The sequence below is a fragment of the Capricornis sumatraensis genome, chromosome 3 (assembly GCF_032405125.1).
Source record: "Capricornis sumatraensis isolate serow.1 chromosome 3, serow.2, whole genome shotgun sequence".
Classification (NCBI taxonomy): Eukaryota; Metazoa; Chordata; class Mammalia; order Artiodactyla; family Bovidae; genus Capricornis; species Capricornis sumatraensis.
In genome coordinates this window covers 74,694,749-74,721,495 of record NC_091071.1, presented here as the reverse complement: position 1 = coordinate 74,721,495, position 26,747 = coordinate 74,694,749, and the positions used below count along the sequence as shown (strand labels likewise).

Here is a 26,747-nt window from a genome sequence, read left to right as displayed (position 1 = left end):
GGGAGCAAGGCAGAGAGTGATGACCAGCCCCTCAACAAAGTAGCTCTCATTGTAGGAGGGGCTGTCTGACTGGAAGTATGACCTTGTTGATGAAGGCAGCACTGCCAACCCAGAGCAACCTGTGAAAGATGACACTAGGGTATAAACACCCAGTTGTACCGTTCTCCTGCTTTCCTGATGGTGTTTTCCTGCTGGGGTTTCCCATTGGCCAAACCCACTGAGATCTAGAGGGTAAGAAGCCCATTGATTCAATTTACAAATTCACCCTAACACAGAGCATGATGGAGGAGCAGGAAGAGTGGTTTTGGAGGAGCAAACAAAAGACCCCACTCACACATAGCAACTTCTAATATTTTAATAGGTTTTGAGGGATTCAATTGTACCTTAAGTGGCCACCCACCCTTGCTTCTTGTTCTGCTGGAGCCTCCAGTTTATAATCTGCTGCTTGTAGTCCCTGGTAGGATACTCCCTCCAGTCTCATTCTTACCCCAAGTTTTCTTGCTGTCAGCCTGAATGGGTGTGTGTGTGGGGGGTGTGTGTGTGTGTGTGTGTGTGTGTGTGTGTGTGTGTGTGTGTAGGTGGGTGGGTGTGTATAGCTCCCCTTCTCCCTCAATCTGTAGAATAAAACTTATCTTGTTACACAACATGGTTAATCAAAAGTAACTGGGCAAACAATAAAATAAAAAATGTAATCTTTATTAGTTTGCACATTTTTAATGTTGGTTAGCATCATTTAGGGTAATAGTAGCATTTTCCAGCATGCAGTTCACGAATACAGTTTAAGTATTCTAAGTAGTTTTAAGAAAAAGAGGTGCCTATAGTTTGCTTCTGTAAGAAACACAAAATATCCTGATGTAATTGACTACATAAGTTCACTACTCTCTGTTCTTGTGGGGGAAAAAAAATTGTGAAACCCACATTATATTTAGAGCAATCTAGAGCAGCATGACTTCAAATAAATGGAAACATAAACAGAAGTTAGAAAAAAAAAAGACACAAATGAAAAATAAACACTACCTTCAATCAGTTAGTATAGGCACTACCAAAAATGTAAATAAAAATTTATACCTTTTTTCCAATTGCAAAGCATAATTTGGATGTCAGTTGTGAATCTATGTTTGCCCCTTAAAATTATGAAATAATCTAAAAGTAGCAAATGTAATAAAAAGCAGAAATCTACAACTACCCAATCTTGTGTTCATTTCTTATTTAGCAAATTTCTTCCATGAAAAAGTACTATGGACAGAAAGTAAGAAAGTGATTGTGATATCAATCTTTAAGATAATTTCCTCTTCATATTTATGTACATAATGCTGAAAAATAAAATAAAATGACTTTTTACAGTATTTATATTTGCTTATAAAATTCTAAACACATTTTAACAGGTTAAGCAGTGTTTTTTTTTTTTTTAAACATGTCTGTACAGTTGGGCTATACACCATATGTTATCCACTTAGAATTTAAAAATAACCAAAAAGCTGTTAAAGTGCTGCAAACTATTGCTTAATGACTTAAATAAATGAGATCTGTTGAACAATTTCTTTGACTTTACCAGTGACATATGGTTTCTCATAAATGAGATTCTGAGCGGTGGGAGAAACCAGATACAGCAGCATGGTAATAGAAACATGCATTCATAGCATCCAAACTATCTATAATGGTACAGAATACATTATATTATCTGTGTAAAGCTTGCACTCTACATTTCTTGTGGTACATATTTGATGCAATAAATACTGTGCTTAGGTCATTATTTGTTTGCTCAAACGTGCACCACAGGGTAAAATGACTATTTACATAATAAATAGCATTTCATTAACATATACATTGTCAACCTTACTGAGCTGAAGATGGCTAAACAAAGTGCAGGATTAAGCAGAAATTTATAAAGGGTTCTCTTGGTCAATTCCGTCTTTAAGGGAGAAGCAATACTCATTATTCAGTATTTTTTAAATACAATAAACAGAAATGTAACACTTACGATTCCTGACATTTGAGTGAAGTTTGCACCTGCTAAGATTTAATGGGCTATCCCCCTAAAATGACATACTTGGTCTAGGGGTTGGATTTGACAAAACAAGATCAGCAAAGCACCTCCAATTATCACCTAATTACCCCTCCCAGAAACATAGATGGAATTTAAGAGCTCATTGTGTTCCTCATGACTTTTTTCATGCATGATCTCTAAGTGTTGCATGCCCTCATGCAAACCATGTCTTTGTGCAGATGGGAGGGCCATGTGATTGCCATAACCCCCAGTGGCATACCTGTTAAAGAGGTTATTTAATCTATTTCCCAACAGAAACCCCATTTACAAAAATAGTCACATATAATAAACAACATATGGACTAAAAAAAAGATGAATCCACTAACAGATTTTGTAAAAACGTGACAAATATGGCAGTCGAAATGCAAAGAGTGGATACAGTTACTACACTACAGTGTTTTCGTGTTAAACAACCCCCGGATTATAGGTTTGCACCCCTTTGAACTGGTCCCTACAGTCCACATAGCCATTTTGTCTCTTGTCTTCAGCAGTGTCAGCTGGTAGTGAGAACAGTAACCTCCCGTCAAGGTCATCTCCCTTTTACACAGTCACAGTTTTCCGACAAGGGGTCACTGTCTGATTGTAGGCACTGACCTTAAGTAAATTTGTGTAAAAACAGTCAGTTTGGCATTGACCTCCTAAAGGAGTCCTGTTGACAAAAATACATCACCTTCACAGGCTGTAAACAATTTGTCACCCAGTGATTTTTATTTATTTGTGTTTATTTCCCTTTGGCTTTTTCATCTTTGCCTTCTTGCTCATGCTTTTCCACAATTGGTTTTGTTACCCGATCATAGGAGGGTGGACAAGCTGCTGTGGACATGGTCAGATCAGTTTTTTCTGTAATTGAGTTTTCATTTATTCTGTCAATTATCATGTCTTCTTTTACAAGAAGATTAGCCCCACCTTTGATTTTATTTTTGTTGTATGTAAATGATGCCTGTTTTACAGTTCGCTTTAAAAGGTGGCGCCTGTAGGCACGCTGAATAATAACAGCAGACACTTCCTCTTGTTTTCGCTTTAAAGTTGTCGTTATTGGCTGATAGGAGACCTTCGATGGGTTGGAGGCCATGAATCTCTCTTCCATCTGTATTCGAAGGGCATCCATCTCTCCACTCTCCCCAAGAACCCGCTTCGTAAAAGCAAATAAGATGTCAAGACAGTGGATTCGATCACCACTTACCATGGGCAAATCCATGGCAATGAGCTGGAGTTTGTTCGGTTGTGGTAAATTGAGTGGTGGTTCAAGAGCAGCTGCAAACTGAGATAGCTTTTCAAATTCCATGAACTGGGTGGCATCAGGATCAAACTTCTCCCAAACCTCGTAGAACATCTCAAAGTCATCCTCACTCAGGGGCTCTGCACTTTCTTCAGTAGCAACACTAAAGTTCTCCAGGATGACAGCAATGTACATGTTCACCACGACCAGAAATGATATGATGATGTAACTGACAAAGAAGAAAATCCCAACAGACGGGTTTCCACAGTCTCCTTTAACTGAGCTGCCAGGGTTAATTTTATTAGGGTCACAATCGGGTGGTTTACTGTTGAGGATAGGTGCTAGCAATCCATCCCAGCCAGCAGAGGTGGTAATCTGGAACAGGCAGATCATGCTGTTGCCAAAGGTCTCAAAGTTGAACATGTCATCAATTCCAACCTCCCTCTTAACATAGGCGAAGTTGGACATTCCAAAGATGGCATAGATGAACATGACCAGGAAGAGCAGGAGGCCGATGTTAAACAGCGCAGGAAGGGACATCATCAAAGCAAAGAGCAGTGTGCGGATCCCCTTGGCCCCTTTGATCAGACGCAGGATTCGGCCAATCCTGGCAAGACGGATCACTCGGAACAAGGTAGGGGACACGAAATATTTCTCTATCAGCTCAGCCAGAAACATACCTATGGACAAAAAAGATGAGGGTACCAACCAGTGAAGAAGTTATCCACTAAATTAATAGTGAAATTTTGTTAAGGCTCATAGGTAAATTTCAGAGTACTAAAATTCAGTTCAAAAGTGTAGTGCAAGTGTTAGTCACTCCGTCATGTCCAGCTCTTTGCAACCCCATGGACTGTGACAGGCCAGGCTTCTCTGTCTATGGGATTCTCCAGGCAAGAATACTGGAGTGGGTTGCCATTTCCTCCTCCACAGGGTCTTCCCAACCCAGGGATTAAACCTACATTTCTTGCATCTCCTGCATTGGCAGGAGGATTCTTTACCACTGTACCACTTGGGAAACCCCAAGGTGACTAAGATAGTATTCAATTCAATAAGGACTTTATAGTACATTTAATCTTTGAGGGGTATTTATAAACTAGTTTTAGCTTACAGAAAATCCAAAGGCTGAATCTAAAAAAACAAGTGAAAAATTCAAGTCTGTCTGAAGAGCAGTAGCTGACAGTATATGTAAACGTTTATAAAAATACAGTGAACACAATGATTTTTTTCTGAAACACTAAATCATATAACCTGTATTCAGTCCTTCCCCATATAAACCTATCTGTAGTTTTGAATGCTATTTTCATCTCTCCATGAACATGATGCTTTCCTAAGCTTCCACTGTAATATTCATATATAGATGTATATATTTATATATACTCTGGTGCATTTCTAAAAGGATTTAAGCTGATGCTTTTTCTGGTTTCCTACATCTGTGTCTTAGCCCTCTTATGTAAAGCTTCTTTCTCCATTTACCTTCGAAATAGTGAAATAATGAATGAGCTGAAGAGGAGCTCAAGAAACCAAGTATCTTTGAATTACAATATCTCATTTTGTAAGGAAGTAAGCATGTATGGACGTGAGAGTTGGACTGTGAAGAAGGCTGAGCGCTGAAGAATTGATGCTTTTGAACTATGGTGTTGGAGAAGACTCTTGAGAGTCCCTTGGACTGCAAGGAGATCCAACCAGTCCATTCTGAAGGAGATCAGCCCTGGGATTTCTTTGGAAGGACTGATGCTAAAGCTGAAACTCCAGTACTTTGGCCACCTCATGCGAAGAGTTGACTCACTGGAAAAGACTTTGATGCTGGGAGGGATTAGGGGCAGGAGAAGAAGGGGACGACAGAGGATGAGGTGGCTGGATGGCATCACTGACTCAATGAACGTGAGTCTGAGTGAAATCCAGGAGTTGGTGATGGACAGGGAGGCCTGGCGTGCTGCGATTCATGGGGTCGCAAAGAGTCGGACACGACTGAGCGACTGAACTGAACTGAACTGAAGCATGTTTTTGTGTGTATGAGAGAGGGAAAGAGAGACAGAGAAAGAAAAAGAGGTGAATACAACTAAGTACCCTATCCACAACTAGTTACACCACAGAAGACTGTGGGAATCAAAGGGTACATACAACATATAAGTTGGATAAAAGATCAGCTTTTTCAGAGGGGAGAATGGCATAAAAATCTGCCCAACAGAGGTGCCCCATATTGGATGGTAAAATATTTACTCAATCATATCATCTGCTTTAGGAAAAAAAATGGATACTTCAGGCCCACAGACAGACCTCTTCACTCCACTGCAGCTGGAGCTGTATCTTCAATTAGATGAGTTATTGCTCATGTGACCTTTGCCATGCCAGGCTTTGAAGTGTATGACTGGTGAAATGATGTTCCATGCCAAATCACTTTTGTGCATCATTATTATACATTTCAAGGTAATCTAGAAAGTCTCTGATACTCTGCATTAAAGAACCTACCATTTTCACTGACATTTTGCTCTTAGCTTTACTCTTTCACTTTTACTCTTCCTTATTAGTACCAGCTTCCACTCTTACCTATATGCCAATGACTCTATGTCTCTGATGTACTGTCTCTCTTGAGTACCAGACTAAATTTCTAGCCCTTTTTTCAGCAGAGTCATTTACATATTGTATAGGCTCTTCAACCTCAACATGTCAAAGACATTTCAATCTTAATAGCACATTTAGTTAATAGCACATTTCTAGTTCAAATTACGGAGAAGGCAATGGCACCCCACTCCAGTACTCTTGCCTGGAAAATCCCATGGATGGAGGAGCCTGGAAGGCTGCAGTCCATGGGGTCGCTGAGGGTCGGACACGACTGAGCGACTTCACTTTCACTTTTCATTTTCCTGCATTGGAGAAGGAAATGGCACCCCACTCCAATGTTCTTGCCTGGAGAATCCCAGGGACGGGGGAGCCTGGTGGGCTGCCATCTATGGGGTCGCACAGGGTCGGACACGACTGAAGCGACTTAGCAGCAGCAGCAGCAGTTCAAATGAATGAGACCTTACTATACTGACAAATAATACACCTAGTCCAAAATGGATAGAACAGGATGCAATGCTCAATGTATAGCAGGAGCTAAATTTTGTAAGAAAGACAAACACGTCTGAATGAAAAACATCAGACTTTTCACAGTGGTTTTCTCTCAGTGATCAGATGACTTCTAAATTAAATGTGATCGCTCTTTCACTTTTATTGAGCTAAAAGGCTTGAAATACTTCTTACCTACTATGGAGAGAATGACCACCACAAAATCAAAGATATTCCAGCCTATGGTAAAATAGTAATGGCGGAGGGAGATGAGCTTCAGCACACACTCTCCAGTGAACAGCACAATGAACACCAAGTTGATGCGTGACAAAATGCTAGTCACATAGTCACTCTGGTCGTCGGTCTCCACCATCATGGTGACCATGTTGAGACAGATAAGAATCATGATGCTGATGTCAAAAACTTGCCTGGTGACAAAATCAAAGACCATTCCTTGGAATTTGTTCTGTAGAGAAACAGAAAAGTTTTTAGTGACAGAGGAGTTTCCGTCTAGACATGAACTTCTGTGTAAGTAGTTTCTGTACTGACTGTCTAGGATTGTACCTAAGAACCACTGGCTCTGAATTTCGTGAAAGGTGGTTTGTATCACATTTAAGTTTTTAAATTTAGTTATCCAAATTACTATTTACCAACATATATTCCACAGAATAACAATCCCTTGTCAAAAAGGGACTTCTGATAAGAAACACTGCATACTATTATACACTACTCTGAGAGGCCCAAAATGCATGAGAATATATTAAGATTAGGAGAGGTTAAGAAATCTGCTTAATTTTGTTTTACTAGAATTTCCCATGATTAGTTGGACCATACAGCAGTTTCAAAATATAATATCTATTAACAATCCATTAGACTTGTTCTCAAAAAATTGTTATAGGGAACTTGGGATTCCCAACATTATGTGTTTAAAGTCTCTGTGTGGCAATACTGATGTTCTTCCACCAAATAGTCTTTGCTGACAGTGTCACACACAGAATGCTGTCTACACAGGGATAATCAAACTGGAAGATATTCCTTTTGCTTTGATGTCAAAAATTCATGGCGCTTTTCACTGATCTGTGATTTTGCCGCTGACATTCACTGCAGGCCATTGTCTGACCCACTTGGGCTTCCCTTGTGGCTCAGATGATAAAGAATCCACCTGCAATGTGGGATACCTGGGTTTGATCCCTGGGGTTGGGAAGATCCCCTGAAGAAGGGAAAGGCTACCCACTCCAGTATTCTTGCTCAGAGAATTCAATGGACTGTATAGTCCATGGGGTTGCAAAGAATCAGACATGATGGAGGGACTTTCACTTTCACTTCACTTTCATTGTCTGACCCACTTCCCTAGGCCACTGAGGAACTTTGAGGATATCTTCTGTCTTACATTTTTCCTACACGTAATTGACTCATTTCTACTTTCAGTGTTAAGCCTTCACAGAGGACAGCGTATGTTTTTCATCATCCTCAAGAAAGCAAGTATGGGCTAGCACAATATGAATATGAATGTTCATTAACATTTTATTCCCCAGTACACCCCAGGAGTTGCTTTAACCTCACATGTCATCATCATAAAAATCAACACAGTGTGGGATAAGGCTCTCTATTTCATAGCAGTTGTTTCACTGGTTATCATGGAAACATGACACCTGTTTCTTATCATCATGAATTGTACTTATTGGCTCTGACTTCTGTAGACATTAGTAATTTCTAACTTTATAGCCACATATATGAATATTAGATACTAGAAGTCTTTTCATCTCCAAAATACTTGGTACCTCTAATGAAAAATAAAATGGAAGTAAGGTATTATTTCACTTAACAGTTTATCAACTTGTTTATCAGGAAACTGTTTCTGAACCCTATCAAAGATTTACTCCTTTATATACATTACTCAGCAACTACTCTTGAGTTACATGATCAAATTTCTTGTGCAAATAACACTGCCTATGTGTCTTTTGCCTTTTCATTTCAGTTCTAGCTGTATAATTCTAATTGACTTGACAATAAAGGTACATTTTCTGTTTCCTCTTTTTCCTTTTGGCCTCTTCCTGTAAAGAATTATTTTACCATTACCATAAAATGTATGAATTAGTGATGCTCTAAAAGTGGGAGAAATCTTTGCTACTAGAAATGTTAGCTGCTATCTCTTCTGTGAGAAAAACCAGGCAAATTTTTGTTTTTGTACATTTTCCCCCATATCATTTGGTATTTCTTACTCCTGGTCGAGGTATAGGCTTCTGTGGCTTTTTTGATCCTAATTTTTTCATTGCATTATAGTATTTCTTCTGTTCTTCTGTCATAAAGATGTCTTGACCTCCAAAGTATAGAAAAGAAAAATAAAAACTGGTTAAAACTGTGTACCTTCCTTCTTTCAATATTAGACTTAGAAAAGGGACCATTAAAAAAGGAAACACAAAATTCAACCAATTAGCATTATTTGCCTAGGATTTTAAATTGAAAAATTAAAACTAGTTTTAGATACTATAATCTTATTTATTTCAATCATCCAAAATTGACTTTATGATTTTTATTATTATTTTATGGAGGAAAACAATCCCACAAACTGAGAGGTTAAGTATTTTACCCAAGACTGTAAACTCAGGAAGTAGTACTGTTTGGTTCACTGAGTCACTAAATACTTGGTTCCTTACATTAGACACCCTGTCTTTCAGAATTTTCAGACAATGATTTTCTTATTCATATGTAGCAAAGAGTTAAAGTAGGTATATTGCCTGATGGTTTAGAAATACTCATAAAAAGCCACTGTCACTCTGCCAAGAATTGGAGCAAAAGGCTAGAAAAGAAACTGGGGAAGTTGGTAGAAGAGTTAGGGTAAAAGTCAAAGTCATAAGTTTGGCAGTTATGTGACAGGCCAGTAGTTACAGACAACTGGAATTCAGGCTAATAAGTGAAATGAAATAGCTTGATAATGATGACAGAGTAATATTAGTAATAACAAAGGAGGGCATGTTCTATAGTGAAAGAGCCTCATACAATGAAAGCAATTATATAACAGGAAAACAGACTGAACAAATGAGATGAAGGATCAGTACCTGAAGGAAGAAATACAAATGGCAAAAAAAGCCCTTGAAAACATATTCAAACCTACTAATAATAAAAGACACAAAAAAGAAAATTAAATACAATTTTCATATATCAAATAACAAGTATCAAAAAACAGAGAGAATGTCTGATGCTAGTGTATCAGTGGTGGCCTAAGCAGAGCCATATGCTGTTATTGGTAGTATGAGTAGGAAAGCAAAACACTTTATCTGGGAATCTATCTTAAAGAAATCGTTAAAGGCTCCAGTTTTTTGGCACAAAGAGTTTTGACCAGGCACTACTTAATCCTTAAAGGTTAAAAATAAACTATATCATCAGTCTACTTGGAAATGGTTAAGTAAATTATGATAATGTATATATAAATGATTAAAAAGGGAAATGTATATGTTGTCAAAAATAATTTATAGATAAAATAATTTCAGTAATAAGAATGTGTATATAAAAAGTTTATACAGCAAAACATAAAATATGAATAATGGTTATTCCTGAGTAAAGATATTTCTTTACTTTCAATTTTATGATAATGTACATATATAATTAGATAATAAGTGGGCTTTATAAATGATACTAATTAATAAAGAACTTCAATTCAAAGCTAGAACTGATAGCTTATAATTAATATCACGGAGAATGAAGTGGGAATATATAAAAGGAGCCAATAAAGAATTTTAAAGTGTGAAAAGAAGCACCAGAAGAAGCTTCCATCTCATGTATAATTTGTTGCATTCTAAAGGTTTTTGTTGGACAATATATTTTAAGGGGAGATGTCATAGGGATAAACAATAAGCTGAGTCTGGGAAAGAGGTATATGTCTGTGTGTCTGTGTTCTCTTCCAGTTCTTTTTTAGTTTTTTTTTTTTTAAAGAGAAAATGTGGTCCCTGAAATTTATTTGTTTGTTTTTATTTAAAGAGGAGATTTTGCGAGCCTAGGCACAGAAATATGGAACAGTCATTCTTGGCAAAGACATGGGCAGTGAATGGCAGAGAAGATGCATGCAAAAAATAGATTGTAATATATACCCCCTTTTGGTATCTGAGCTAAAGTACTCATTTGGTATTGAAAGCCCTCCAAATGATTTATTATCTTGGTGGGAGAGAAAATATTAGAAATACTTATCTTCTTTTTCTGCTGGTTGAAATTATCTATGATGACACCAATAAACAGGTTCAAGGTGAAGAAGGACCCAAAGATGATGAAAATAACAAAGTAAAGATACATGTAAAGACTTTCCTCATACTTAGGCTGGAGTTCCACCTACCAAAGGAGAGTATTTTTAAAGACATTATAATACATTTGATGCCGGAAGTCATTGTTGCTTTTTCACAAGAATAGATAAGAAAATTTTTAGTAATACTTAAGCAGTACTTTTATTTCCTCTAAATCAGCTACTTCTAAAAATAATCTCTGAAATTAGCCTTTAGGATAATTTTTTAAGTGAAAAGTGAGGTGTTATGTAAAAAATACCATAAAATGATTTAGAATTTTTTTTTTCTAACTACAAATACAACCAATATCTTGCCATTTGGACAGTAGTATACTAAATTTGGCAATTTTTAACATACTGCATTTTGATAATTTAAAAATTACTAGTGAAAACATTTTATGTCAGTAAATATGTGTAGATTATGTTTAGAAATAATCATTCCTGATGTGTGGATTTATTTAGCAAACAAGAATTGAGTTATTTATTTATTTAGATATTTGACCCTGCCTATAACAGTGTAACAGTCACTGAATTTTTCAGATTAAGTAGACAATAAACTGGCGCTAGTGGTAAGGAACCTGCCTGCCAATGCAGGAGACATTAAAGACTTGGTTTTGATCCATGGGTTGGGAAGATCCACTGGAAGAGGGCATGGCAACCCACTCCAGTACTCTTGTCTGGAAAATCCCATGGACAGAGGAGCCTGGTGGGCTACAGTCCATAGGATTGCGAAGAGTCAGATCCAACTAAAGGGGATTTAGTATCCAACTGGACATGCCATCTGCTAAATCCTCAACCAGTTATTTAATCTCTAGAGTGTACACATGAGAAATAAGCATTTGAGCTTTTACTTAGTGTGTAATAAAGACATAAAGGAGTCACTATAAGGCAGACAGTGCCCTAATATGTTCATATCCTTCTAAAAGATATTAGAGTTAAAAACCAGCCAAACACACAAAACAAAATAATAACAAAGTAAAATAACTCTGGAGGATATCAGGAAAGTACTCAACACAAAACTAGAATCATTTATGGAAAATGTATATCAAGAAAGGTAAAAGGGAGCCTCTTAGGTCAGTTTAAAGATTACGGGGCAAAAGTCATCCATCGTGATTATAGGCTAAACAGATGGGACCTAAGAATGGAAAGACAGAGAGAAAATACTAAATTGTACAAAATTTGAAGAGCAGATTTGGAATGAGCATGGATTTTAATTCTTCTTGAAGTCTAAAAAAGGCTGTAGTAGGAGAAATGAAAAAAGTAGGTCTTAGGTGATAGAAATTTAAAGGAAACTGTTGATCATAGAAATGATAACAGTATCTGTAAAGGCTCCAGCAAATTTATGGATCATATAAAGGGCGCGCCCCAGATGGCTCAGTGGTAAAGAATCCGCCTACAACACAGGAGACCCAGGTTCATTTCCTGGGTCAGGAAGATCCCCTGGAGAAGAGAAGGGCAACCACTCCAGTATTCTTGCCTGGAGAATCCCATGGACAGAGGAGCCTGGTGGGCTACAGTCCAGAGGGTCACAAAGAGTCAGACAGGACTGAAGTGACGGAGCACAGTGTATCATCACATAAAGGAATGGATTTTAAAGTGACTGTTACAGAAATCTTACACTGCCTAGACAACTTCCTTAACTTGTCCAATATGGAGGGTAAACTATGCATGGCAATCATATATTTCTTCACATTTGTTTTATCACCCCAAAATTATTAATGAGTATGTAATTGATAGATTGAAAGGAAACAAAATAGAAAAATAGTCAATAGAAGGATATTTGTTAGTTGTTAAACATATGACTGTGTTACTTTAGTGGCACTTCTGTTTTGATATATCTTAGTAAGATTTCAGATAAATACTGCTATGTGTGTGCATACTACTGCTATACTTGAGTACTGAATCATACTTTTTCTTTTAAAAAAATCATTGTAAAATCATTCCATGTGGCTGCTATGCTCTGTTAAATTATTTTTAATGTCTAATCAGTATTGTGAAAAGACTTAGAATGTAAAGAATACTTACATTTCTGGAATCAACTGCTGCATACATTATATCCATCCATCCCTTAAATGTGGCCTATTAAAAAGGACATGCATGTTTTATTTTGGGGTAAAAGTAATTCAGACCTGATATTTAATAAATATCCTTACTGATACATTTCTTTAAAAGGAAAATTTTAAAAAGACATCTCAAAACAAATTTTACGTGGATTTTGGACCAACAATATCTCAGTAAGTCTCTTCATTTCTAGACCATATAATGGTCTAGAAATGGTCCTCTGATATATCCTCCTGCTTGACAACCAACTGACAAATACTTTTCAGTTCTTTAGTTAATGGAATCATGCAGTTTAAAGTGCTATCAAGATTTGGCGGAATACTTTTAGAAAGTCTTACAAATGCCAACACATTTGGCAAACTTCATAGTAGCAAAACAGCTACATCTCAGACCTGATGATCATCCGCTGAACTCTGTATACAAGGTGAGCCAAGTAACTGAAAGCTTACGATTTCTCGGTTGTAACACTCTAAAGATCATACAGGTAGCCCAAACGTCAGTTGCAGCTAACATTTTAAGAATTTTGAAGTGTAACATCAGAAATAATCCTATCTTCCACTTTCTTTTCTGCAATTTTTGATGAGAGTGAGTTAATTTGGGTAAGAAAAGTGAAAATAGTACAGTAGACACTTGGTATTCCAAGTGTAATAATTTATAGTAACTTGATACTTGTGAACACTATGGACCTGAGAGGATTATTCCTTAGTCAGAAAGTCTAGCAAAAAGCTTTTAGCATCTGTATCTTAACACGTCTTTGTTTTTGTAACACTAATGCTTATGAAGTGGTAGATGTTATGGGAAGTAAGTCAAGTATGGGTGCTTGTGATGGCAATGAAGAAAAAGGAAAGACTCTTAGCTAGAAAATAGAACTTATTTGTCTATCAAAGAGGGAAATTTTGAATGTGTCAATGGCTGAGGTCAATGACAGAACAAGTTCATTACATACTAGGTACAAAAGCAATAAAAGGTGATTCAAAGAACCATTTCAATGAATTGCTAACCAACAGAGAGATGATTCTATATATAGCCAAGTGTAAATCAGTACTTTGGTAGCAGAATTTATGTGCTGGCTTTGTACAGCATCTTTACCCTAGCATTTTAAGGGATTGCTTGAAATTTTCAATTTTTCTTTCTCAATTTTATGGAGGAAGTGACATACATTAGTGATATTTACAAGTGTTGGTTATCAGTTAAGGGTTAGGGTAAGTGGCCAAGGAAATAACATCATGTGTCTACGATAATATTCAAAGAAATCATACTTGTCCAAATTTTAAAAATCTCTATTTCAATTCCATGAACATTTAGAGTAAATCAGAAACAACTACAAGAGAAGTAAGAATTTCTAACAAGAAGGTAGAAAGAACTTGCAAAAGAACCACAGTACTCTGAAAGAGATGCAGGAGAATTTTGATCAGTGCAAGTTTGTTTGCTTGCTTAATCTCCTGGTTGAACAGTTGGAAACACAACCCTCGTGAAATAAAATAGATTTCTACCCTAAGGACTATAGAACCATAGGAACAAAGTTATGTAGTTTTTTTTTTTTTTAATATGAGTTTTCAGTGGCCAAAATAGAACAGTATTTTACAATGTTTTTCAAATACTCTGGACTCTTTTTATCCACTGCTTTGTGATGCAGCTGCGGTCAGAAGCTGCATCAAAGGAAAATGTTCAAGAGGCCACCATCTTTTATATTTTTATACATTGTGAATGGTTTTTCAGTCTTAGAGACCCAGTAGTGAAAACATTAATATTTAGAGGAAAGAAAGACTTCTATAATTGTACTAAAGGCTATTTGCGATGGGATAACAGCTGCTTGTGTTTCATTTCTGTTTCTGAGTGCTAACTGGTATTATTCCATTTCACTATGAGGATATAATCCTAAAGCCTAAATATCATTCCACAATCTTCAATCCAAATAACATAACTCAGTAGCAATTAATTCTCACCAATTTGTTATAATCCAGTCAGGTGTGTTTAGGGTGTGTGTTTGAGGGGAGGAGGTGATCCATCAGTGAAACAAGCTTTCCAATTGCAATTTGAAAATATTACCAGATTTGTTGATTCAGTCATCAACTTGTTCATATGGGAAGAGAGAATCATAGGAGAATAACTGAAATACCTGGCCACTATCAACTATGTCTGCACTGTTTAAATATACTGACACTTCCACCCATCTGGGCTCATAAGCTTGTACTAATAAATCAAAATTAGAAAAAAGGATGTACACATTTTCTTCTTAGTACTACACAAAGGCTGTATGTCATCACTTTGTTATTATTCCAGACAATAAACACATTTCAGAGAAAAGAGTGTTCACTTACAACTTGAAGCAAAGAGAGATACCCAAATCCTACATTATCAAAGTTTACTTTCACATTTTTCCAGCGAGCAGTCTCATTTCTTTCTATTAGTATTAGGCAATCAGAATGATTATTCACTTCGCTGATGTCAAACATGTCACCAGTTGTGGTGTTAACACAGTGGTAGAATTTGCCAGCAAACAAATTTACGCCCATGATGCTGAAAATTAGCCAGAATATAAGACAAACCAGAAGTACATTCATGATGGATGGAATTGCTCCTAAAAGGGCATTCACAACCACCTAATACACAAATGGAAAAAAAGAAAAGTCAGAATTCTTGTTGGTTAAATGAAAAACAATTATCCCCCTAGTAATCTTTAGTGATTCTATTTTTTTTTAATATCAAGACTATTCTAAGATATTTAAAAGCAAAATAAAAAAGTCTTAAAATGAAATATATTCTTTCATAAGTATACATTTAGAGAAATGAATATAGACAATATAACAAAGATAAAAAGTTTTTTAAAAGAGAGGAGAAAGTACTAAAAGGTTAAAGGGAAAACAAAATCAGAGGAATTTGCTGCCAGATGAAGCCATAAAATTTGTTTATTAGAAAAAGAGAAGTAAGAAATCCTATCAGAGAAGATTAACTCATTAAACAAAGCAATATATTAAAGAATGAAACTAAAATATTGGGGCAAGAGTTGATTTGATTGACTGATATATTTTAATAAACTAAAAAAATTCAGGTGTATAAATATAAAAATATTATTGAATACCTAAATAATTTTGTCCTTAATTATTCATGCATCACTATGACTAATAATTTTTGCATAAGAAGCAAGACAATTTAGCATCATGTATTTCATTAGATCATCACATAGCTTATTTCAAGCTCCAGTCATATCAGTTGTTTCATTTACTGAGTTTAATTTGATAAACTTATTTTAAATGAAACATAGTAGAAATCAGTTTCTTAGGAAAATAAGAAAAGGAGAGATGTCATATTTGGGGTGATAGTGCCCAAATCTGATGTGATTACATCAAGTTCTGTGCTAAATAATTATCTACCTTTATTTTTTTTAATGGAAGCATTTTTGCCCTTTTTATCTTTATTCTTGGACCATAAGTTAAAAATCTGTGTTTTAATATTTAGCGACACTGTAGGGATGACTGTCTTTGCTTCCTTCTCTATAGTTCCCTTTGGAGATACACATGAATAGCTAAGAGAGAAAGACAGGCCCTAATATGTTCCTAAGAAGCAGATGATGCCTCAGACTTGAACATTCATAGCTAAATTGAATTCTGCCTGTGTACTTCTATCATTCTTGATCTAAAAGAAACAACAGGCATCAAAATATATTCTACCTGCCATTTGATACCAATGTGTTTTTAGAACAAATTTTTTGACTGTCTGAACACAAGAACAGATGAGGAACTTCCTTATGCTTCTGAGCTGTGTTTAAAGTCTATCAAGAAATCTAGGCCTTCTGGAATTACAATACAGTGTGATAAGTGAGCCAAAGGAAGTAAAAACCGTTAATGACAAAGAAGGGAATGAGAATGAAACAGTGAAGTCAGCTGAGTTATCTAGGCAGATCCAGATGATGGGAGCTATGCAAGCCTACCAAGTTGACACATGGCCCCTCACCTTATCTCATGTGGCCATCTGTATTAATACAATTGAATGAATAAGTCTCTATTTTTTACTTCACTTTAAATGTGTGGATACACTTAGATTTCTCTGGATTCAAGATTTGAAAGCTGAAATCAAGTTTTTATTCCTCTCCTTTTCCAAATATTTTGCCTACCATCCAGATTAAAAAGCTGCTTCTACTGTGTATACACAAAGCACTTTTAAAACCTACAACACCCCGCTTAGGCCATGAGCAGAACACTGATTACCTATAGCTATTTCTTGAGTTCTTTTTATATTCATCTGCAGGTCTCACATTTTTCTTCAAAACCTTTCTCACCTTTTTCCCTTCTCAATCTTCGTGATCGTCATCCAGTTCTGATATCTGTTACTACCAACTTGTACTACTGTCTTCCAATTGTCTCATTAACTCATGTAAGATGAATTTTCTTCAACTCTCATTTAAAGTTATTTAATGACTTTCCACTGATTATAAAATATTTGCCTTACCTACCACAGGCTTGTCTAACTCAATGAAACTAAGCCATGCCCGTGAGGCCACCCAAGATGGCTGGGTCATGGTAGAGAGGTCTGACAGAATGTGGTCCACTGGAGAAGGGAATGGCAAACCACTTCAGTATTCTTGCCTCGAGAACCCCATGAACAGTATGAAAAGGCAAAATGATAGGATACTGAGAGAGGAACTCCCCAGGTCAGTAGGTGCCCAATATGCTACTGGAGATCAGTGGAGAAATAACTCCAGAAAGAATGAAGGGATAGGGCCAAAGCAAAAACAATACCCAGCTGTGGATGTGACTGGTCATAGAAGCAAGGTCCGATGCTGTAAAGAGCAATATTGCATAGGAACCTGGAATGTCAGGTCCATGAATCAGGGCAAATTGGAAGTGGTCAAACAGGAGATGGCAAGAGTGAACGTCGACATTCTAGGAATCAGAGAAATAAAATGGACTGGAATGGGTGAATTTAACTCAGATGACCATTATATCTACTACTGTGGGCAGGAATCCCTTAGAAAAAATGGAGTAGCCATCATGGTCAACAAAAGAGTCTGAAATGCAGTACTTGGATGCAATCTCAAAAACGACAGAATGATCTCTGTTCATTTCCAAGGCAAACCATTCAATATCACAGTAATCCAACTCTATGCCCCAACCAGTAATGCTGAAGAAGCTGAAGTTGAACGGTTCTATGAAGACCTACAAGACCTTCTAGAACTAACACCCAAAAAAGATGTCCTTTTCATTATAGGGGACTGGAATGCAAAAGTAGGAAGTCAAGAAACACCTGGAGTAACAGGCAAATTTGGCCTTGGAATGCGGAATGAAGCAGGGCAAAGACTAATAGAGTTTTGCCAAGAAAATGCACTGGTCATAGCAAACACCCTCTTCCAACAACACGAGAAGACTCTACACATGGACATCACCAGATGGTCAACACCGAAATCAGACTGATTATATTCTTTGCAGCCAAAGGTGGAGAAGCTCTATACAGCCAACAAAAATAAGACCAGGAGCTGACTGTGGCTCAGATCATGAACTCCTTATTGTCAAATTCAGACTGAAATTGAAGAAAGTAGGGAAAACCACTAGACCATTCAGGTATGACCTAAATCAAATCCCTTATGATTATACAGTGGAAGTGAGAAATAGATTTGAGGGCCTAAATCTGATAGATAGAGTGCCTGATGAACTATGGACAGAGGTTCGTGACATTGTACAGGAGACAGGGATCAAGACCATCCCCATGGAAAAGAAATGCAAAAAAGCAAAATGGCTGTCTGAAGAGATCTTACAAGTAGCTGTGAAAAGAAGAGAAGCGAAAAGCAAAGGAGAAAAGGAAAGATATAAGCATCTGAATGCAGAGTTCCAAAGAATAGCAAGAAGAGATAAGAAAGCCTTCCTCATTGATCAATGCAAAGAAATAGAGGAAAACAACAGAATGGGAAAGACTAGAGATCTCTTCAAGAAAATTAGAGATACCAAGGGGCCATTTCATGCAAAGATGGGCTCAATAAAGGACAGAAATGGTATGGACCTAACAGAAGCAGAAGATATTAAAAAGAGGTGGCAGGAATACACAGAAAAACTGTACAAAAAAGATCTTCACGACCAAGATAATCACAGTGGTGTGATCACCCACCTAGAGCCATATACCCTGGAATGTGAAGTCAAGTGGGCCTTAGAAAGCATCACTACGAACAAAGCTAGTGTAAGTGATGGAATTCCAATTGAGCTGTTTCAAATCCTGAAAGATGATGCTGTGAAAGTGCTGCACTCAATATGCCAACAAATTTGGAAAACTCAGCAGTGGCCACAGAACTGGAATAGGTCAGTTTTCATTCCAATCCCAAAGAAAGGCAATGCCAAAGAATGCTCAAACTACCGAAAAATTGCACTCATCTCACAAGCTAGTAAAGTAATGCTCAAAATTCTCCAAGCCAGGCTTCAGTAATATGTGAACTGTGAACTTCCACATGTTCAATCTGATTTTAGAAAAGGTAGAGGAACCAGAGATCAAATTTCCAACATCTGTTGGATCATGGAAAAAGCAAGGGAGTTCAAGAAAAACGTCTATTTCTGCTTTATTGACTATGCCAGAGCCTTTGACTGTGTGGATCACAATAAACTGTGGAAAATTCTGAAAGAGATGGGAATACCAGACCACCTGACCTGCCTCTTGAGAAACCTATATGCAGGTCAGGAAGCAACAGTTAGAACTGAACATGGAACAACAGACTGGTTCCAAATAGGAAAAGGAGTAGGTCAAGGCTGTATATTATCACCCTGCTTATTTAACTTATATGCAGAGTACATCATGAGAAGCACTGGGCTGGAAGAAGCACAAGCTGGAATCAAGATTGCCGGGAGAAATATCAATCACCTCAGATATGCAGATGACACCACCCTTAGAGCAGAGAGTGAAGAGGAACTAAAAAGCCTCTTGATGAAAGTGAAAGTGGAGAGTGAAAATGTGGGCTTAAAGCTCAACATTCAGAAAACGAAGATAATGGCATCTGGTCCCATCACTTCATGGGAAATAGATGGGGAAGCAGTGGAAACAGTGTCAGACTTCATTTTTCTGGGCTCCAAAATCACTGCAGATGATGATTGCAGCCGTTAAATTAAAAGACGCTTACTCCTTGGAAGGAAATTTATGACCAACTTAGATAGCATATTGAAAAACGGAGACATTACTTTGCCAACAAAGGTCTGTCTCGTCAAGGCTATGGTTTTCCCAGTGGTCATGTATGGATGTGAGAGTTGGACTTCGAAGAAAGCTGAGTGCCAAAGAATTGATGCTTTTGAACTGTGGTGTTGGAGAAGACTCTTGAGAGTCCCTTGGACTGCAAGGAGACCCAACCAGTCCATTCTGGAGGAGATCAACCTTGGGATTTCTTTGGAAGGAATGATGCTAAAGCTGAAACTCCAGTACTTTGGCCACCTCATGTGAAGAGTTGACTCATTGGAAAAGACTCTGATGCTGGAAGGGATTGGGGGCAGGAGGAGAAGGGGACGACAGAGGATGAGATGGCTGGATGGCATCACTGACTCGATGGATGCGAGTCTGAGTGAACTCCGGGAGTTGATGATGGACAGGGAGGCCTGGCGTGCTTCGATTCATGGGGTCACAAAGAGTCAGACACGACTGAGCAACTGAACTGAGCTGATGTTCAAATCACTGCTTAATCTATATGTCTAATTTTAACTTCACTAGCTACCTAGCCTTCATGCCAATCCAACTAATGTAGTCTAATGACATTACCAGAGAATTGAGACACCATTTCCTTTGAAATTCCTTGTCCACTTCTTCCCCTTCTGAAACACTTTTCTTCTCATTAGCTGCATTTCAAACAGCACTTTTGTGAAGAAGCCTCAGTTCCCCTCAGTTTAGCCTCCAAGATAGAGATGTTTCCTCTTTTGAATTAAAAAATCAGAACGCTAGCACTGGACAGGACTATAGAGATACTTTACTACCGCGTTCTCATTTGGCAAATGAGGAAAATGAGCTGAGCCAGCTTCAGTGCAGAATGTAGACTGCGGGTGGCATCGAATGCCTCTTCCACTCCCCTGCACTGATTGTCCCTAGAGTCGCTCCTATTTATCTGCTCCCCAGACTGCTCTGCAGTAGAGTTAACTGCATTCCCGTAATCTTGACAGATGGTAGGCTTTTTCTTTACTTCAGATAAAAATATATATTTGTGAATTCTCCAAGGCTTTGAGTACTTTGAATATAGGGCTATAAAAATGGTGACTGAATGAATGAAGTAAAGGCTAGCTTAATATTTATTGATCAAAACAAATTTTAAATGTTATTTCTAGATATAGGAATGAGAATAAAGAGCTGTACACAAAAGATGTGGGATTAGCTGATAGGTCTGAGGGGTTTCCTTTGAAACTGGGGATTAGATTTGCATTCAAATTAACTCTATGTAATACACCACACAAGCAAGTGCTCTGAAGTAGCATGCTTCAAGATACATTTACAACGTTCACATACATTTGGTACAGAGAAAAGGTTTATTTTTATAAGATAAAAGGTCTTACTCTACAGAGATCCATCTATTTGTAAAATTTCATTAAATTAGACAATGAGGGATGTGAGAAAGGACTCACATCCCAAGAGCCTCAAGCCATCTCTTGGTTCAGCACAGAGAGAGGTGTATTAACTCCTTTCTGGCTCCAGGGAACTGCAGTAATTGGTTTCCAGGTGGTGAAGGCACTAGGCAGAACTGGACTAATCAACTTGAAAGAACAGACTGAGGTTTCAGGCTGCATCAAAGGAGGTGTAGAAGAAAGGAACTATCTTATAAATTAACACAAAAGGTGCTTCTCCTCACAACCGTTGTGCACAGCATCATCCTACAGAATTTCTGTATTTTAGCACAACTCACTGTTATAGAAACTGTCTCTGGTTCATTATCTCCTTTTTAAGTAAATCAACACAAAATGAGAAATTGACAATTAAAAATGCAAATTAATGTTGGGAATTTTGATACATGAAGAAATGTCCTCTTGCCTAAATAAATTGCCTTTGAACTTCAAATCAATACTACTCGTGGATTCTACTGCTGCTTTCATCAAAATACTGAAAAGACTGTGAATAAAAATCAAAAGTAGGCAAAGTAGAAGTCACCCCTTTTAAAGTATGAAGAAAAATATAAAATCTTTTAAAAACCTAATGTCTTCATTGGTGTTGTGGGATTTACTTAAGGTAATTATTATTGAGAGATAAGATGTATCAATCAACCAAACAAAAATACTAACTTTTTCTCTCCCTCAGAAATAACTATCATCCTTGCACATTATCCCAAACTTTAAGAATCAATAAAATGTGGGGCTTCCCAGGTAGCTCACTGGTTAAGAACCTGCCTGCTAATGCAGGAGAAACAGGAGATGTGAGTTTGATTCCTGGGTGGGGAAGATTCCCTGGAAGAGGAAATGGTGACCCACTCCAGTCTTCTTGCCTGGGAAATCCCATGGACAGAGGAGACTAGTGAGCTACAGTCCATGGGGTCGCAAAGAGTCAGACAGAGCTGAGCACAGCAGCAGTAGCAGATCCATTTTTATTTAGGTGTTCACTGTGCTGTCTTCTAAAACACTAAAAGGTTAGTTGGGAGTGATGTATTCTATGAAGTCAGTTTATGCATTAAATACTATCTTAATACACATGATATTTTATTTCTAGGTGGGTGTTCTTGTCTGTATAATTCAAATAAGTGGATCCTTTCAAATTTACTTTTCCTATGTAAAACACAAATCACATTTGCTCAGTCAACTCTATCTTAATATTTGTTTTTTTGCATTTGGAAAATAACATCTATAAACTTACACTTAATAAAACATGAGAATGATCACACAATCAATTCAAGTCTATGAAACCTGGGATTTTTACACTCCAGCATCTGCTCACACAGATCAAAAAGGCAAGAAGCCACTGTTGGTAACTTGATATTAATTTTCAGGACTCAGAGCAATGTAGAAAATAGCGAGGGTACTTTTAAATGACTCAAAGAGCATCACTCAACTTGACAAGTTAAAAATTTCATTCAACCATTCTGAACCAGGGTCCCCCCCATCACCAGTCAGATAGATAATCTCCCCGTAAATGGATAACTCGATATACACACATCTAATCAGATTCAGTGAAACTTAGTAAGGATATCAACAGCTGGGCTTCAAATCCACAGAGGGTAAATTCACAAAAGGTATTTTTCTCAAAAGAAAAGTAAAGGCATTTGAAAATAGGGGATTATAATATAAATATTGTATTTTTATTACTGTGGTAGAATAGTACCCCTCCCAACCCCTCCCTCATCCCACTACACAAAGTCACAGTGAAAGGTTGAAAGGAAGCAAAAGGGGTAATACAGTACCCATAATAAAGGGCTGAGGGGCGGAACCAGCGCTCCACCCCATCCAAGTTGGAGCAAGATTATCCTATACAAAATAGAAATATATAGTTTGTTATTAGTTAGAAATCTGATATGACAGAACAGTTGGTGTTACTTTTTGTATATGATGCTCTCTGTCTGTTTCCCTATCAATCAAGACTTGAGTTCTTTGGAAAAAAAAAAAAGATATTTAAGATTTCCTAGATAAGGAAATTGAAAATACAAAATGTATTTTACTCAAGTTATTCATGACATCAATTCACTCAGTTCAATTTTACAAGTTGAAAAATTTGGACTGGAAATTTGAAATACAATAAATGTTTCAAAGCTGTCAGCCAGAAATGTGCATAAAACATGCAAAACATAAAGGGCAAAGTGATGATAATTTATTTCTCACTTTCTAACTTCTTATCAAGCACTATACGACATGCTTTACTTGGTAATATTGCATTAAAGCACATGCTTTGAAAAAGCGACAAAACAACGAAAATAAAATGAGTCTGATTTACGCTTTGACATAGCCATTGTGATTTTATGCTACTAGGGAAAAGAATAAAATGAGAGTTTCTGAATATATTCAAAGCTCACTTCTAAATTATAATCATCATTATTATTTCCATCCTCACCAGCATATATGTTTATATTTTTAATAAAGTCAAAAATTCCAAACACCAGAAACAAACACACACAAATAGAATCAATAATCAGGTTACTTTGTCTTTACAATGCCAAATACGCGTTGAAACCATCAGCCATTTTAGGATTGTATACATGCTGTCATTATGAGGCAAGAACTATATTCATAAATGTGATCATTTAAATGATGAGTTCATCTCCTATCAGTATCTATAATGAGTTTACGTTTTTCAAACTTCAAGTTTCAAAATTTGGCTTCCCCTACAGCATTAAAAACATTATTGATCAAAATTATAGAGAAGGTCCTTTCTATAAAAATTAAAGGCCCACAGGGCCAGAATTGTTTCAGAAGTAAGGTGTTAAATATGAAAATGTCTGGCCTTTGGATTCATGGATTTAATCAACTTACAAAAGGTCAAACCTGAAATAACTATAAGAGCCTCAAATCTTTAGAACTGTTCAGATTTCAGAAAACTTTTCAAGTGTGCGTGCATGCTACGTGGTTTCAGTCATATTCAAATCTTTGCGATTCTATGGACTTGTAGCCCATCAGGTTCGTCTGTCCATAGGGATTCTCCAGGCAAGAATAGTGGATGGGTTGCCACTCCCTTCTCCAGGGGATCTTCCCAACCCAGGGATTGAACCCAGGTCTTAAGTCTCCTGCATTGGCAGGCGAGTTCTTTACCAGTAGCACCACCTGGGAAGCCCCTTTTCAAATGTGACTTTCAATAAAATGTTCTAAAAAAACAAAAAAATCCTTTCAAGTAGAATATATAAAAATGATATTTTTCTCTATTTTAAGTGGAAAACAAACTTTATTTTCACATATCCTGAAGAGAATTTCAGTAACATTTTAGTAAAAATGTGAGGATCTCATAAGACTGGTGGCTCAGATGGCAAAGAGTCTACCTGCAATGCAGACCTGGGTTCTATCCCTGGGTTCAGAAGATCCCCTGGAGAAGGGAATGGCAACCCACTCCTGTATTCTTGCCTGAAGAATCTCATGGGCAGAGGAGTCTGGCAGGCTGCAGTCCATAGGGTCACAGAGAATTGGACATGACTAAAGCAACTTAGCACTTATATATAATCTTAAAGTCGATATTACTATTTATATAAATTAAGATTAATACAGTTATAGGTTGAGGTTATATTAATATAACTTTTTGAAAACTTTGAAATTCAGTTAACTTTTTCTTTTTTCAGTTAACTTTTAATATCTACCCTTGAACATTTAAATTAGGCTAACTTTGGCATTGTACAGACAAAATTTTGACAACTTAAATTTTTTTCTTTTATATGTAGGCATGATTCATATTATTTTCAGTAAAACTCATTGAACACAGTTTAGACCATCACAAATGAGAACCACATGATGTAGGATTTATTTTAGTTGATTATCATCATCATCATCATGACACATAGTACTTTAATATTGCATCTGCTTTTTTGTGTACAGGTTTGCAAGGAAACTCCCAAAATGGATTAAGAAATAAAGTCATTTTAATGAGCACAGCAGATAAATGATATTATATCATTTCAAAGGAGGCCTAAGCTCTCTTGCATATCACCGAGAAGTCAATATGCAACAGATAAAAAGATAAAGTAGCAATTTTGCAAGGATTTGCCATTCCTTTTGCATGCATGAGTTTTCCTTTTTTAAAATTTAGTTTAATTTTGGCTATACACAATACTTCATGTTCTTTCATGGTTCTTACCCTCATCCCTTCAAATCGTGATAAGGCTCTTAGAGGTCTCAGAGCTCTTAGTGTCCTGAGAGATTTGATGGCACCAAGTTCTGAGTAACCCAAGGCATTTGCTGTTAAACTGACCAATGAAACCTGAAAGCATACAAAAATAAATGAATAAAAATAGAATTATTGCCATTCAATATGTAGTATTCCATAACACAATTATAATTTATTACAATTATATTTTATTGAAGTATTGTGGCTCAGATGGCAAAGAATCTACCTGCAATGAATGAGACCTGGGTTCTAGCCCTGGGTTGGGAAGATCCCCTGGAGAATGGAATGGCTACCCACTCCAGCATTGCCTAAAGAATTCCGTGGACAGAGGAGCCTGGCAGGCTACAGTCCATGGGGTTACAAAGAGTTGGACAAGAGTGAGTGACTAACTTCCACAAGTGGTTTACTAAAAATATGTAAGCATTTATCTTCTGAATAATTATAAATAAAATCTGTTAATTGTTCAGTTGAGTCGCTCAGTCATGTCCAACTCTTTGCAACCCCATGAATCGCAGCACGCCAGGCCTCCCTGTCCATCACCAACTCCCGGAGTTCACTCAAACTCATGTCCATTGAGTCAGTGATGCCATCCAGCCATCTCATCCTCTGTCGTCCCCTTCTCCTCCTGCCCCCAATCCCTCTCAGCATCAGAGTCTTTTCCAATGAGTTAACTCTTTGCATGAGGTGGCCAAAGTATTGGAGTTTCAGCTTTAGCATCATTCCCTCCAAAGAAATCCCAGGGCTGATCTCCTTCAGAATGGACTGGTTGGATGTGGAGAAGGCAATGGCACCCCATTCCAGTACTCTTGCCTGGAAAATCCCATGGACGGAGGAGTCTAGTGTGCTGCAGTCCATGGGGTCGCTAAGAGTCGGACACGACTGAGCGAGTTCATGTTCACTTGTCACTTTCATGCGTTGGAGAAGGAAATGGCAACCCACTCCAGTGTTCTTGCCTGGAGAACCCCAGGGACGGGGAGCCTAGTGGGTTGCCGTCTATGGGATCGCACACAGTCGGACACGACTGAAGCGACTTAGCAGTAGCAGCAGCAATAAAATGTAAAAACTGCAGTTTTATCAGAAAAGGCAAGCAATCGCTCAGTCCTGTCTGACTCTTTGCAATCCCATGGACTGTAGTCTACCAGGCTTCTCTGTCCATGGGATTTTCCAGGCCAGAGTACTGGAGTGTGTTGCTGTTTCCTTCTCCAGGGAATCTTCCTGACCCAGGAATCGAACCCAGGTCTCCTGCATTGCAGGCAGACGCTTTACCCTCTGAACCACCAGGGAAGCCCAGTAATAAAATGTAAAAACTGCGATTGTATCAGAAAAGGCAAGCAATCTCTATCCTGTGTTGGTTGGTATTTTCAATT

The 26,747-nt window shown here is 37.4% G+C and overlaps 1 protein-coding gene across 6 annotated transcripts in view; it reads right to left on the bottom strand.

Annotated features, from left to right (window-relative positions):
- Positions 1-2,768: 2,768 nt before the first annotated feature.
- The window catches only part of LOC138075345 (sodium channel protein type 1 subunit alpha), a 92,716-nt gene continuing 68,737 nt past the window's right edge, over positions 2,769-26,747 (bottom strand). For all 6 annotated transcript variants that reach the window (XM_068967041.1, XM_068967042.1, XM_068967045.1 and 3 more), the window contains exons 20-26: positions 25,351-25,473; positions 14,970-15,251; positions 12,613-12,666; positions 10,500-10,637; positions 8,537-8,641; positions 6,510-6,780; positions 2,769-3,946 (exon numbers count right to left, since the gene is read on the bottom strand). In XM_068967041.1, the coding sequence (XP_068823142.1) occupies positions 2,769-3,946; positions 6,510-6,780; positions 8,537-8,641; positions 10,500-10,637; positions 12,613-12,666; positions 14,970-15,251; positions 25,351-25,473 (2,151 nt within the window). The remainder of the gene's footprint in view (positions 3,947-6,509; positions 6,781-8,536; positions 8,642-10,499; positions 10,638-12,612; positions 12,667-14,969; positions 15,252-25,350; positions 25,474-26,747) is intronic.